Below are 15,613 nucleotides of genomic sequence, written 5' to 3'. Positions count from 1 at the left end.
AAAAAAAAAAAGAAAATACCAAGAGCTCAACGCACTGGTTTCTTGTTATCAGTCATTTCTTAGTTTAGGCTTTCTTCTGCATTTTACCATGGTCTGTAGTAGCTGATAATCAGTCATAATAGTGCTACTGAAAGTGTGGTCAACTGTCCAGCAGCATCAGCATCCCCTGGGAGCTTCCTGGAAATGTAATCTTTCCCTGCCCCAGATCCACTTACTGTATCAGAAACTCTTGCAGTAGGGGCCCAGGAAGCTGTGTCTCAACCAAGTCTGAATCATTGACTGCCACTGCAAACTGCTTATGCCACCAGGGGTTCTTGGTCCTGGCCGCATAGAACTACTGGGGCTTTCGAAAAATCCAAATGTCCAGGCCCTGGGGCCTCAATTTCTGGGGAAAATGCCTGGGCATGAGTGTTTCATGAAAGCTCTCCAGAAACAGAGTAGAGAAAGACTTGGGCTCCCCCCAACCCAATTACACTTTTATTTCCAGAAATACCAGGCTCTACGAACCAGGAAGATGGCAAAGCGCTGCTTGAGGCTCTGTGCAGGCTGCCCCTGGGGCCCTGCAGTGCTCCTGCTGGCCAGCCTAGCACAGACACCCGCAGCCTGCACCCACCCTACTTCAACCCGAGCAAGGGCACCTGCAGCTCAGCATCCTGCAGCAAGAAGGCCCTGGTGTGCCCTCTACGGGGCTTCTGCTGCAAACTAGTGGGGACCCACAGGTGGCAGGCACCCCAACCAATCCAACCATCTGGACCCCACCCCATCTGATATCCATCCCCACCCACTCTGACATACCTGCTGACAGAGAGACCTGGGAAACACTAAAACAAGCAGCATCCTATGGTAAAAATCTTACTCCAGGGACTTAAGAGGCTGAGTTCCACCATAAACTTTTTACTCAAGGGAGCTGACCTACCGCTTGTGATGAGCCTAGTGAGCGACTCTGCCCCTGTCTGCTCCTGTGTTACTATTATGCTGAAGTCCCCACCAAGAGCAGGGCTCACCGGCCACTTCAGGGGGCATGCATTAGCAGGAGGCCTCATACTCCCCAGGTGCGGACCTGTAGTGACACTCACCTACCTCATGAATTATTCGTGTTACTCCCTTCAGAACATTACCTGTGGCTACCCTTGGAGGAGTCAGCCACAGAACTTTTCCTGGGCTCTCTCCCTTATGCCCACTCTGGGCGTTAAGTCTTAACAAAACACTTGTCTGGGAAACATGCTTAGCCTCCTGTCAATCTCTATATACATGAGACCTTAAGAACCTGTAGTCGGTAACACTCCCAGGAGATTCTGATGTGCAGCGAGGGTTGAGAAGCACCAAGTCCCAAGCCTCATCCTGAAAGATGTCAAAGGAGAAAAAAAAAATACCAGACACCACCCCCACCCTCCACTCTGTCACGTCTCTGCTCATAAGTAACTGGCTCTGAAGAAGAGCACTGGAGACTGCTTACCTGCCATTCTTGTTTGTGTAGGTTGCTAAATAGCCATGGTCCTGCCAGGTGTGCACTGACTCCGCCATCCCCTGCTCCTGGAAAATGGACTGGAGGCCTTTTAGAATGGTCTCACCATCAGCTGGAGAACAAGGGGAAGAAGGCAAAATGGTCAGGAAGAAAGGTTCAGAAAGAAAGACAAGGAGGCACAGTTTGAGGACTGAGCCTTATTAAAAACAAACAAAAAACCTCAACAAAGTTGTCAGTGTCACTTATCCTTTGTCATGAGCTATAAACATTCTCCACCCTGCAAGGAAAGGCGATGCAGACCACCAGGTTACATGATGGTAAGAAGACAAAAACTGATCATAAATAGCTGTGCCAAGGATGTAGACATATTCAGCCTAGAGACAGCGGAACAAAATATTCACACTAAGCAGAAATTAAAGAAATGGAAATAAACACAAATACAACAAATGAGATTCCAGTTTAGGTTAAATAAATTAGTGAAGACACAAGGTACTAGAAAAGGGATACCTGTCCACTGCTGATGAGCTGTCATATAAATGACAAGCTTTTTTTTCATATTTTTACAAAAATGATGTGTTTTGTTTTTGTTTTTTGGTTTTTTTTGTTTTTTGAGACAGAGTCTTGCTTTGTCGTCAGGCACCAGGCTGGAGTGTAGTAGCGCAATCTCGGCACACTGCAACCTCTGCCTCCTGGTTTCAGGCAATTCTCCTGCCTCAGCCTCCTGAGTAGCTGGGACTACAGGTGCATGCCACCATACCCAGCTAATTTTTGTATTTTTTTTTAGTAGAGACAGGGTTTCACCATGTTGGCCAGGATGGTCTCGATCTCTTGACCTCGTGATCCGCCCACCTCAGCCTGCCAAAGTGCTGGGATTACAGGTGTGAGCCACCGCGTCCAGCCAAGGATGTGCTTTTATAACTGGAAAAAAATATCCAACAGTAATGCCCAGTGCTCAGTAACATAGTTCTAAATGGTAGAAACTGGACAATGATTCCATATGGGACAATCTGCTGGCATGTCAGTCTCCCCACCCTACCCCCATGGTGCCAGAAGCCAATCCTATCTCCCATCCTGTCCACTGTCCTACTCCCAAAAGTGCCATCAGTGTTCCCAGGTAGAACTAAGGTCAACCTTACAGAAAGTATATTAATCTCTGCAGGTTCACTTGAAGCCAGGATCTTCAAGAACATCCAACATTACAATACTTAGAAAAAGGGGTAAATGTAATTTGTTCTTCGGTAGTTCCATCTACAAAGCAGGCATTCCCTAATAAAGGTAAAACCAAGAACCAAGATATAACAAGAGGAATTCCTTTTTTTTTTTTAAGATGGAGTCTTGGTCTGTCACGAGGCTGGAGTGCAGTGGTTGCTCACTGCAACCTCCACCTCCCAGGTTCAAACGATTCTCCTGCCTCAGCCTCTAGATGCACACACCACCACACCCAGCTCATTTTTGTATTTTTAGTAGAGACGGGGTTTCACCCTGTTGGCCAGGATGGTCTCAATCTCCTGACCTCATGATCCACCTGCCTCGGCCTCCCAAAGTGCTGAGATTTCAGACGTGAGCCACTATGCCCAGCTGAGAAATTACTCTTTACCGTCCCACCAGCCCTGTGAAGGCTGGCTCCTGTGAGGGGAAAAACAGCCTGTAAAAGTATCAACATGAAGCATCTCTGTGACCTGAATAGATGTAAAAGAAAAAGCAGGCTGGGCGCGGTGGCTCAAGCCTGTAATCCTAGCACTTTGGGAGGCTGAGGCGGGTGGATCATGAGGTCAAGAGATCGAGACCATCCTGGTCAACATGGTGAAACCCTGTCTCTACTAAAAATACAAAAAACATTAGCTGGGCATGGTGGCGCGTGCCTGTAATCCCAGCTACTGAGGAGGTTGAGGCAGGAGAATTGCCTGAACCCAGGAGGCGGAGGTTGCGGTGAGCCGAGATCGCGCCATTGCACTCCAGCCTGGGTAACAAGAGCGAAACTCCGTCTCAAAAAAAAAAAAAAAAAAGAAAAAGAAAAAGCAAGCAGTCACAGCTGATTGCAGTGTGGTTTGCCAGGAAAATTACATTAGAATTCCTACCATAAACTAAGTAGTGCCGAAATTAGAACTGGGAAGTTAAGGATTTTTTCACTATGCATAAAGACTCTATCTCTAGTGACTCAGAACTGTGTTCCCAAGACCACTGAATGAAGGCTACAAATGGGGAGTTTAGAAGCCAAATTGGACAGGTATGTCTTATTCTGGCCTGCACAGGCTTTTTTTTATTTTTTGAGACAGGATGTCTCTCTGTCACCCAGGCTGAAGTGCAGTGGCATGATCTCAACTCACTGCAACCTCTGCCTTTCCAGCTCAAGTGATCCTCTTGCTTCAGCCTCCCAAGTAGCTGGGACTACAGGTGCAAACCACCACGCCCAACTAATAATTTTTGTACTTCTTTTGTAGAGACGGGGTTTTACCATGTTGCCCAGGCTGGTCTCAAACTCCTGAGCTCAAGCAATCCACTTGCTTCAGCCTCCCAAAATGATGGGATTACAGGTATGAGCCACCACACCCAGCCCCTGCACAGATTTTTTTAAAGTGTAAATTAGGGCTGGGCGTGGCGGCTCACACCTGTAATCCCAGAACTTTGGGAGGCCAAGGCAGGAGGTTCAAGAGGTCTGGAATTCAAGACCAGCCTGGCCAACATGGTGAAACCCCCATCTCTACTAAAAACACAAAAATTAGCTGGACATGGTGGCGTGTGTCTGTAATCCCAGCTACTCAGGAGGCTGAGTCAGGCAAATCACTTGAACCTGGGAGGCAGAGGTTGCAGTGAGCCCAGATCATGCCATTGCACTCCAGTCTGGGCGACAAAGACTCCACCTCAAAAAAAAATAAAAAGTATAAATTAGCTGCCATTTAAAAATCAGAAGATTTCACTCTCTCACACTGTAGTGGGTATAATGGTGGCACCAAAAAGATATACCCACATCCTCATCTCCAGAACCTGGGGATGTGACTTTCTTTGGAAAAGGGTCTTTGTAGATGTAATAAAGTAAAGGATCTCAAGATGAAAGCATCTGGATTATCCAGGTACCCAGACCCTAAACCCAAGGACAAGTGCCCTTTCAAGAGAAGAGAAGATACACGGAGAAAAGGAAGCAGGTGACATAAGACGGAGACCGAGATTAGAGTGATTAAGAGCCACACGCCAAGCCCAGCACAGCCAGAAGTGTACCAAAAGCTGAAGAGGCAAGGATGGATTCTCCCCTAGAGCGTTCTGGGGAAGCATGGGCCTGTTACAATTTGATCTCAAGCTTCTGGCCTCCAGAACTGTGAGAGAATACATTTCTGCCATCGTCAGCTACCCAATTTGCAGTACTTTGTTATAGCAGCCCTAGCAAGCTAATACACCTACCCAAAATTCATTTTCAACTTTAACAATAGCAAAAGGAATAGTAAAGTGGCAGTGAAAACATCATATTCAGAATTGCCAAACAGAGCAGTTGATAGTCCAACCAAAACTCACAGGCAAAATTTGGAACAAAACTAGATGACAGTGTAACCCTAAATCCCCAAACAGGTATAGGTAGAAACAAACGGGCCACAGCCCTGAGACCTGTGGGGTATCAGCAATTGAGAGAGGAAGAAGAGAAAAGGCAAAGGGGCTTTGGACAGCCCTAAGTACTAAAGGAACTTCTTCTAAAAGTCACCAACAGGTGTTCACCCCCAAAAAGTGGTTTCCTCCCCCTTAGAATGCAGGGTCTGGCTAGCCAAAGGGGATGTAGCTGAAACCTGTGGGGACTTGGGTAGGATTGATGTCAGGGTGGTCAAGCCCTACTGATGGCCAAAATGAAAGAAACTCCAGGAAAAAGCCCCATATCAGGGAGAGACTACCAGAACAGAATCCACGACACATTCCCACGGTGCAAGCATCTATGAACACCAAGCAGTGGTGGCCCAATGAAACATTAAGCTCTCGTTTGTTCCTAGCAAAACTGTGCCTTTGGGAAGGTCGTTTGGCAGAAAATAATCTAGCTTGCTTTGCTATTCTGAAATTGGTTTCAGGGAATTAAAAGCGAAGATCTGAATTGTTTTCCCAGAACTGCAACATTTAGACTGAATTCTATCTCACTAAAATAAAAAAATCTGATTTCAAACTTGATAAGATAAACTAACCTTGTTCAGTTTGTGTTTGTCACTGACAATGGAGGTGGCTTGAGTGTACCCTAGGCAGAACTTTCCCTGAATCTGAAGAGCCATTCTGAAACTAAGCAATCTCCCCTTGGCTAGAACAGATGTTTTCTGTTTTGAAAGCATATAAAATAAATCATCACTCCTGGTAAATGGCCTCAAGACGGTTCTGCTGGCACATTACGAAATAGAACCCGAACCCCCATGCTGGTGAATGAACAATCTAGGCAAGGCCACCCTGCATATAATTGACCAGGCTGTGCAGCTAACGAGGACTCTGGCCTGGGTGAGCTCGGGTGAACTTCGTCCCTTAGGCCAAGGAAAGGGAGTGTCTTTGTCTGATCTATGCGAAGGCCTTGACTGTTGGCCAAGCCCAGCATAATGGCCATCCCCTTTTCTAACTGGCACAATTAGAGGAAAGGCACCATGTGGGCTAAAGAAGGCCCTCCGGCCAGGTTTCAAACAGAAGGAAAAACTACACAAGAAATCCAATTTGAAGTATTACTTGTTTCCACACTATAGACTTACCCACCAAGTTCAGTAAAAACAGGCCAAGGCTGAACATATTTTTGGAAGCTCATTTACCCACAAGCCCTGTTCATTTGTGTGGCCGCCTGGTCCCCGTGGGCATCTGAGCATGCTAGTCTTGCCAGGAAGGTGTTATGGGGACATCACCATTTTGCCCACCATCCCTCTCCCTTCATTCTCACCTTCGTCCTGACTGGGGCCTCTCCCTGTCACTCAGTCCTTGGGGAAGACACTCTAGGAAGGGGAGCTAGAGCTGAAGACTCCGAAGTAATCTTTTTCCAAATCAGAGGGTTTTTTTTTTTCTTTGAGATGAAATTTCGCTCTTGTTGCCCAGGCTGGAGTGCAATGGCGCAATCTCGGCTCTCTGCAACCTCCGCCTCCCAGGTTCAAGCGATTCTCCTGCCTCAGCCTCCCAAGTAGCTGGGATTACAGGCATGTGCCGTCACACCCGGCTAATTTTGTATTTTTAGTAGAGACAGGGTTTCACCATGTTGGTCAGGCTGGTCTCAAACTCCCGACCTCAGGTATCTGCCCACCTCAGCTTCCCAAAGTGCTGGGATTACAGATGTGAGCCACCACACCCGGCCCCAAATCAGGGTTTTAAGAGAAAACAAAGCAAAGCATGAGGTGGTTCACTTATGTCATCTTGATCCCAGGTGCTCAATAAATGTTTTGTGGGCAAATAAAAAAGTACTTTTTTTCATCATCAGTATTTTTTTCATTTTTCAGTAATAAAGACTGAATTCATCATCCTTTATTTCTATATCTTTGCAGAGGCTCAAGAACATCTAGATCAGTGGTTTACAATCGTAGCTGTGCATTACAATTCACCCAAGGAGGCCAGGCATGGTGGCTCATGTGTGTAATCCAAACACTTTAGGAGGTCAAAGCAGGAGGATCACTTGAGCCCAGCAAGTTGAGACCAGCCTGGGCAATGTGGTGAAAATCTGTCTCTACAAAAACTACAAAAATTAGCCAGACATGGTGGTATTCCCCTATAGTCCCATCTACCCAGAAGGCTGAGATGGGAGATCATCTTAGCCTGAGAGGTGAAGGCTGCAACGACCCGTGATTGCACCACTGCTCTTCAGCTTGGGCAACAGTGAGACCCTGTATCAAAAAAATAATAATCACCTGGGGAGTTTTAAAAAATTCCAATGCCATACATTAAGCCAGTTAAGTAGAAATCTGGGGGTGGGACCCAAGCATCAATATTTTCAAAAGCTCCCTGGGAAATTCCAACATGCAGCCACAGTTAAGAACCACTAACCTAAATCACCCAATAGAGAAAACAAACAAACAAACAAAAAAAGAAACCCCTTACAATTTCCATACCAGTTATACTCAAGTCACCAAAAAGTTACAGAAAATGCTCAACGAAACAGAAGGGCTGAAAAAAGTTAGAACTCTTTAGTAACTGAAGCCACGGGTAACCTGTCACATGCCCCAGAAAATGCCTTGCAATTATTCCAAATTACAACCTTTATGCCTGTCTAGTATGGAACTTATAAAAATGATGAAACAAATCAGACTTGCTCTATCAGGGTTCCTGGCTATCAGGGTCAAGGTTAACGATGTGGTAAGAAAGACTGTCCTGTCTTTCACAAGACTTTGGCAACCCAGCCATTCCCACTAAATGTCAGGAACGTCCTTGCTTGTCAATAAAGACCCCATACCCCAACTGCCCCAAGGGCAGGACATGGGCAATACAATCTCTTGAGAACTATTAGATGCTCTACACATGGCTAAAAATGAGCCTGAGGTCAGAATATACCCAAACTTGACAACACAGGATACCAAGGTCCTAAGTGTCCACAAATTAGAAGAAAATGTGAACAAAGATTCAAATGCTAAAAGAGCTCATCACACTACTTTCAAGGAGACATAGTCATCCACCAAACTAGGCCAATGAAATGTTCTTTGGCAGCTCTTAGAAAATTCACTTCAATGGCCAGGCAAAAACAATACATCATAACTAGTAGCTCAGTCAGCCTTCCAAAGTACTCAGAAACAGTGACCTCTCCCAAGGCAAAAGGTGTCCTTTGTCTACTGAACAACGCAATGTCCCCATTTCCAGCCCACTGCCTACTTTGTGTATGTGTGTTCAACAGTAACTTAAAATGAATAAACTGGTCCAAATTAAATACACCACTACTAAAGGAAAGGAAGACAGGAAGGGGAAAAAAAAGAATCAAGACCTACGCTTTACCCTCCTGCCTCATTTTCTACCAGGGAACCATTTATAGGCCCGTCTTGGAGAGCCTCATTCTTCTGACCCCGAGCATCAGCTCCAGATGGACAAAGCCCAAATCTGTGTATCTAGCTGGAACTTGCCGCCTGTGCAACTGCTCCCAGCACTGTTCCAATCACAAGTCTCGGATCAATATCAGGCCTGTTACTTCGCTACTCTCATTGATGGTTATTACATCACCAGCCACTTAACATTCCCCATAACAGGCCCCACCAAGCCTCCCACCAGTCTCTCTACTCCACCCCAATTCGCTGGCCAGGACTTTTCACTTACAGACCTAATTTCCTCATAAAGTGGAAACACTACTTTGTAGGGTTCCTGTATAGAACCCAGAATCAATGTCAGTTCCTTCCTTCCCTCATGGTCTTGTACTGCTATTTAATCACTGATCCGTATGGCATGCAGCCCGTGTGCATAAAGGACATCAGCTGTACTAGTCAACCTTACTAGCCCAGGGAGTCACTCTGAATCAAAACTGAACCTGCTCCACCCTCCCCCCGCACCCCGCTCCAAAAAAAGACATGCATGTTATATTCCTGCTCCTCCTTCAGCTTTGAGAATCTAACATACTCCTTAAGAAACTAAATTCCATTAGAGGCTGCCCTAAGGAAATGTGCAATTCTCACATATCCAGAAAGACAAAAAACAACAAAAAACCTCTACTTGTGACCTTGGCTTGTGGCTGTTTTTCAACTTCAAAAACTTTAGCTAAGGAAACTCAGGCCATGAGCACCCTGGGGGCTTTCTGAAGGCTACACAACCTCGACTATCTTGTGTGTGTGTGTGGTCGCTACCCCTGACGCAGGGCCATTAGACTCCGCAGGCCACAGACTTGACATTCTCCTCTGCAAAACGAGGGGGCTGGAACAGAAGATTTATATTCACATTCCTTTCAGCTCTCTCACGGTCAAGGAGCACCTGGCTTGTGGAACTGGGAGGTGAATTTCTATTCTCGCCAAGCATATTTTTAGTCATGAAGGCTGAAAATTTTATACCTCACTATCAAGCCCCTTTCTTCCCTAGGTCTCTCCCAGAACTGGCTCCAAGGGGTGGTTAGTCATCCCCATCCCCGCAACATGCCAAGTGATAAAGACCCAAAGCTGAAGCTCCAGCTCACCTACTGCTCCAGCAACTGCAGCCCCAGCTACCACAGAACTGCCAAGAGTTCCAGAGCTCCATGCCCCTACACACACACAGACAGACACACACACACACACACACTCACTCATGCCTTCCCCACCCATGCTTACCACTTACCACCCAAGTCCATGGGCCCACCTTTGTTCAGGCTTACACCCAGCCCCTTCCTGCCTGCTCAGTTCAGGGATCTGCACTCTCTCCATGGGAAGATGGCCTGCGAGCTGGCTGGCAACAGAGCCAGTCTGCAACTCCCTACAAGGGGAAGGACAAACGCAAGCATCCTTACCCCTAAACCCCAGACCCTAATGTCAGATAACCTGAGAGCCAGGCTCAGGTTGTGCACAATTTCCCTTCACACATAAAGCACCTTTCTGGTTTTTCTTGATGGACTTCTCTACCTAAAAGAGGAAAGGAAACTGGATTCCTATGCAATTTGAAATAATTCAGGAAGCTGCTTTAAAACCCTGTTCAGCTGTTCTAATCTTGCTAACAGTGGTGGTTACACAACTGTATGCATTGTTCAAAACTCAGAACTGGTATATTAAAATTTACATAAATTATACCAAGTTAAAGAAGTATCTGTTCAGGAATCACCAACACCACTGACACAACCCCTCTGAAAAGAATGACAAAGAGAATGGCATCCCTCAAGTCTTCTTTTTACCCAAGTCCACGGCTAAGCACTGCCTAAGGGTTTGAGAGCATCTTTTCAGCTCACTCAGAATGTGCTATGTCCATCAAAAGCATGAAGACTGACAGGTAGCAAGTCCAGATTACAGAAATCAAGTGATATGCAAAAAATCCTTCGATTTCACAAAAGAAAATTCTAATTTGCAATTACAAGTTTAACTTTTCAATTTTCAAAAAGGATCTCCTGATTAGACTTCTCAGATATTCAGAAGCCTAATGAATTTCTAGGTCAAGCGGGTAGTTCTTTGGTGTGCCTTATTTAACAGCTTGGCTTTATAGCCCCATGTCTAGTCCTTTTTACAACAGCTGCATGATGATGAAAGGAAGCTGACACAGATGTTCACAGCAGCATGGTATGTAATAGCCAGAAAGTAGAAACGACCCAAACTTCCATCAGGTTATAGATGGATAAGCAACCTGTGGTTTATCCATGTGGTTATTCAGGCATAAAAGGAATGAAGTACTGATATATGCTACATACGACATGGTCGGACCTTAAAAACACCATGCTAAGTGAAAAAGAAGTTTCCACTAAGCTAAGTGAAAGAGTGATTCTATTTGCTTTGTCCAGAAAAGGCAAATCCATAGAAATGTAAAGCAGATTAGTGGTTCCAGAGGCTGGGAAGAATGAGGGTAGGAACAGCGGTGATGGCTAAGGGGCACGGAGTTTCTTTTTGAGGTGATGGAAATGTTCTAAGGTTGATTGTCATGATGGTCACACAACTCTGCAAATACACTGAAACCTACTGAATTTTACATATTCAATAAAGGAGTTGTATGGCATATGAATCATATCTCAAAAAAGTTGTCCCCCCCGACCCCAAAATCCCAAACTAACAAGCTGAGCCTTCAGAATCCTACTTACTACAAGGTTGCCAAGGCAATGGAGAAGTCTCAGAAGTTGGTTTCTCCACTGGCAAGCCACATGTAGAAGAAAGAAACTGCATCCTTATTTCTCACCTTATACAAAAATCAATTTAAGGTGGATCAAAGACTTAAATCTAAGAACTAAAACCATAAAAATTCTAGAACATAACGATAACATCCGAAAACCTAGTCTACGCATTGGCTTAGGCAAAGAATTCATGACCAAAAACCCAAAAGCAAATGCAACAAAACAAAAATAAATAAATAGGATCTAATTAAACTAAAAAGCTTCTGCACAGCCAAAGAAATAATAATCATCAAACAGATAACCCACAGAGTAGGAGAAAATATTTACAAACTATTCATCCAAACAACTAACATCCAGAATCTACAAAGAACTCAAACAAATCAGCAAGTAAAAAATAATCCCATCGAAAAGTGGGCAAAGGACATGGGCAACAGACAATTCTTAAAAGAACATAAACAACCAACAAACATGAAAAAATGCTCAACATCACTAGTTATTAAGAAAATACAAATTAAAATCACAATGAGATACCACCTTACTCCTGCAAGAATGACTATAATTAAAAAGTCAAAAAATAATAGATGTTGGTCTGGATGTGGTGAAAGGAGAACACTTTAACACTACTGGTAGGGATGCAAACTAGTACATCCACTATGGAAAACAGCATGGAGATTCCTTAAAGAACTAAAAGTAGAATTACCATTGCATCCAGCAATCCCATTAGTGGGTATATACCCAGAGAAAAAAAAAGCCATTATTTGAAAAATAACGTATGAGGTATGGCTGCAAAATACAGACAGGAGCCAGGCGTGGTGGTTCACGCCTGTACTCCCAGCACTTTGGGAGGCTGAGGCTGGAGGATCACTGGAGACCAGCCTAGGCAACATGGTAAAACTCCATCTCCACTAAAAATATAAAAAAATAGCCAGGTGCAGTGGCACGTGCCTGTAGTCCCAGCTACTTGGGAGGCTGAGGCAGAAGAAGAGCTTGAGCCCAGGAGGCAGAGGTTGCCGTGAGCTGAGATCTCGCCACTGCACTGCCTGGGTGACAGAGCAAGACCATGTCTCAAAAAAAAAAAAAAAAAAAAAAAAAAAAAAAAAAAAAAAAAAAAAAAAAAAAAAAAAAAAAAAAAAAAATACAGACAGGGCAGACAGGAACAATGGCATGAAAATGAAAAATTTAGAGGACTTTAATTTTTATAGCATGGTTTCCGATGATCATAGAGAAGAGTAACCAGACAAGAAAAATTAACTCCAGAAGGAAAACACACCAACACAGAAATGACACCCAAGCTCTTTTCATGCGCCATATGGGCATGTTTACAGAGTACCAGCCACAATGACTATTTCTTAAAACTCAATGCACTAAGTTACAGCATAACTTAAATGTGTCACTAATTATTTCACTGCCCTGCCTTGTCATTCCCACTGCAAGGGAGAGCATTTCCCACAGACAGGGGCAATGGGGAGTGATTCAAAGTTACCCATCCTCACCCTTCTGATTTAACCCATATGGGAGTCTAGCCAAGACTTAGAAAATAAGGCACAGACAAGAGACAGTATACTAAAGCCTGCCTTTCATCTGGGAGGAATATTATCTATTAGTTTGTGGTTATGAGACACTGAATAATCAGGCCATTTGACCTCTCCTGGAAGGCATCATGCAAGCAACATACAGTGTCCTACAATGCTCTTCAGTGGGCCCCATCAGCTTAAGGACCATGTTTCTTGAGAAGAGGAAGGAATAAACTCTGGCCCAGAGCTGTGGAAGAGAACCAAGGCAGGAGATTAGGAAAAGAGATCAGAACCCACAGAAAAAATCAGGGGGTAGGGGTCATGCTACAACTCAACAGAAAGGAGAAGTTAAAGAAGTAACAAGAAGAAAGTTTTGAAAGGGGACTTGCAGTGTTTGAGATTAGGGAACAGGAAATGACTTAGAAATGCATCTGGACCAGGTAAAGTGACCAGCCCTGACTTTTAGTTCAAAATTGGCATGTGAGGTGTGGAGACGGTCCCAGTCAAATGACAATGGTTTCCTTTAGCTCCGTCCAGAAGGGGAACAAGATTTCTTTGCCAAAGTAGAAACCATGGGATTGCCACTTTTACTGTCTGGAAAGGATGAAATACGCTTTTTGGGCACTTCATCAATATCATGAACATCCAGCTTTCTTCTCACTAACTTTAGTTGGGCAGAATCCCTTACAGGTCATACCATTTGTGTATTTAAAAATAATCCAAGGTCAGGCGCAGTGGCTCACGCCTGTAGTCCCAGCACTTTGGGAGGCCAAAGCAGTTGGCCATTTGAGGTCAGGAGCTCGAGACCAGCCTGGCCCACATGGTGAAAACCCATCTCTACTAAAATACAAAAATTAGCCGGGTGCGGTGGCAGGTGCCTATAATCCCAGCTACTTGGGAGGCTGAGGCAGGAGAATCCCTTGAACTCAGGAGGCAGAGGTTGCAGTGAGCCAAGATCGCGCCACTGCACTCCAGCCTAGGCAACAGGGCAAGACTCTTTAAAAATAAAACTAAGAAAATAATAATTAAAGGGTTCTGTCTGAGCATCTATGCCAGGCTGTGAATCAACAATGAAATAGCATTTCCAAAGATGAAACAGTTTGGACTTTGGGAATTGTGTGATGTCAAAAAAAAAAAAAAAAACACATTTATATTAGAGCTGTCCTTGATACACATGTCCCCTGGGAGGTCCCTCTGCCTCCCCTTCCTGTGGCTTTACCAGGGCACTATTAGCCAAGTCCATATTCAACTCAGCACCTAGGAAGATTAGAAAAGTAAGTGCCACTGGAGAATAAAGATGAAAGACCAAAGGACACAAGTCAAAACCACCCAAACATGGAGAGGGCCATGCGCTATGATATATTCCAGATGAGAAGGCAGCCATATGGGCAGGCTAGGAAATCTGTACTTCGCAATTTTTCCAGATGGCTCTGAAACAGGCAACCAGCATCACTACACCTAGATAATCTACAGGCAGGGGCGGGGAAGCTTTTTCTGTAAAGTGCCACATGGTAAAGCATACGGGCTAAATCAGGTTTCTGTCACATTTTCTTCTGTGTGTGTGCTTTACAACCCTTTTAAGATATAAAGATAATTCTTAGCTGGAGGGTCACACAAAAACAGGCCACATGAGCAGAATCTGGTCCAAGGGCTTCAGTTTGCTGCCTCCTAGTCTAAAGTCTTTTCCAGCTCTAAATTTCTAACAAGGACACTTGGCTGTTAATTCTACTGCCTTTCCCAGAAGTAACATTCTTAACATTTTTTTTTTTTTTTAGACGGAGTTTCGCTCTTGTTACCCAGGCTGGAGTGCAATGGCGCAATCTCGGCTCACCGCAACCTCCACCTCCTGAGTTTAAGCAATTCTCCTGCCTCAGCCTCCCGAGTATCTGAGACTACAGGCGCGCGCCATCATGCCCAACTAATTTTTGTATTTTTAGTAGAGACGAGGTTTCATCATGTTGACCAGGATGGTCTTGAACTCTTGACCTCATGATCCACCCACCTCAGCCTCCCAAAGTGCTGTAATTACAGGTATGAGCCACCGCGTCTGGCCTCATTCTTGGCACTTGAAACTAGATTATCTAAGGAATATTTCCTACGTTCAAGTTAGCAATCTATCAAGTTTTGAAAAAAGAACAGCTAAGAACCAACATAACTAAGACTCTTGCTTTTTAAGGAATACGTGGAGTAACATTATCAACTAGGATTAACAGAAACCGTGTAATAGAGAATGAGAATACTTAAGAGTACAGTTTCCACTTTACAATCTCAAATCCCTAATCCATGCTAGTAATTCAAGAACCTAGAAAAAGAGAAAAGCCCAAAGCAAGTGGAAGGAAAGGGGAACAGCAAAAAACTCAATAAAATTGATAACAAAAACTAGAGGAGAAAAAAATGAAGCAAAAAACTATTTCTTTGAAAAGATTATCAAGGTGAACTCTAGCAAGACTTAGGAAAAAGACAGTTTGCCAGTATTAGGAATACCGGAGACGGCACTACCGATACCCTGCAAGCACCAATAGGATAAGGGAATACTGCAAATCTACACACATATATGTGGCAACTTAAGAATGAAATGAGGCAATTTCTCTAAAAACACAAACTATCACAACTCACCCAATATCAAATAACCTGAACAGTACTATAACTACTAAGGAAACTAAATTTGTAGCCTAAAAACTCCAGAAGGAGGCCAAGTGTGGTGACTCATGCCTGTAATCCCAGCACTTTGGGAGGCCAAGTCGCGAGGACTGCTTGAAGTCAGGAATTTGAGACCAGCATGGGCGACAAGAGGAAACCCTGCCTCTACAAAAATTAGCCAGGCAAGATGGTGCACACCTGTAGTCCCAGCTACCTGGGGCGTGGGGTTGGGAGGCTGAGGCAGGAAAATTGCTTGCGCCCTGGAGGCCAAGAATGTAGTGGGCTGAGATAGTACCACTGCACTCCAGCCTGGGCGAC

At 44.5% G+C, this 15,613-nt stretch overlaps 1 protein-coding gene across 1 annotated transcript in view; it reads right to left on the bottom strand.

Moving 5' to 3' along the window:
* The window catches only part of SMS (spermine synthase), a 61,418-nt gene that overhangs the window by 31,731 nt on the left and 14,074 nt on the right, over positions 1-15,613 (bottom strand). Inside the window, exon 2 of the mRNA XM_017540696.2 lies at positions 1,457-1,577. Coding sequence (XP_017396185.1) covers positions 1,457-1,577 — 121 coding nt within the window. The remainder of the gene's footprint in view (positions 1-1,456; positions 1,578-15,613) is intronic.

The sequence above is a fragment of the Cebus imitator genome, unplaced genomic scaffold (assembly GCF_001604975.1).
Source record: "Cebus imitator isolate Cc_AM_T3 unplaced genomic scaffold, Cebus_imitator-1.0 Scaffold128, whole genome shotgun sequence".
NCBI classification, from domain to species: Eukaryota; Metazoa; Chordata; class Mammalia; order Primates; family Cebidae; genus Cebus; species Cebus imitator.
The sequence above is the reverse complement of the archived record's forward strand: the minus strand, read 5'-3'. Positions and strand labels throughout refer to the sequence as shown.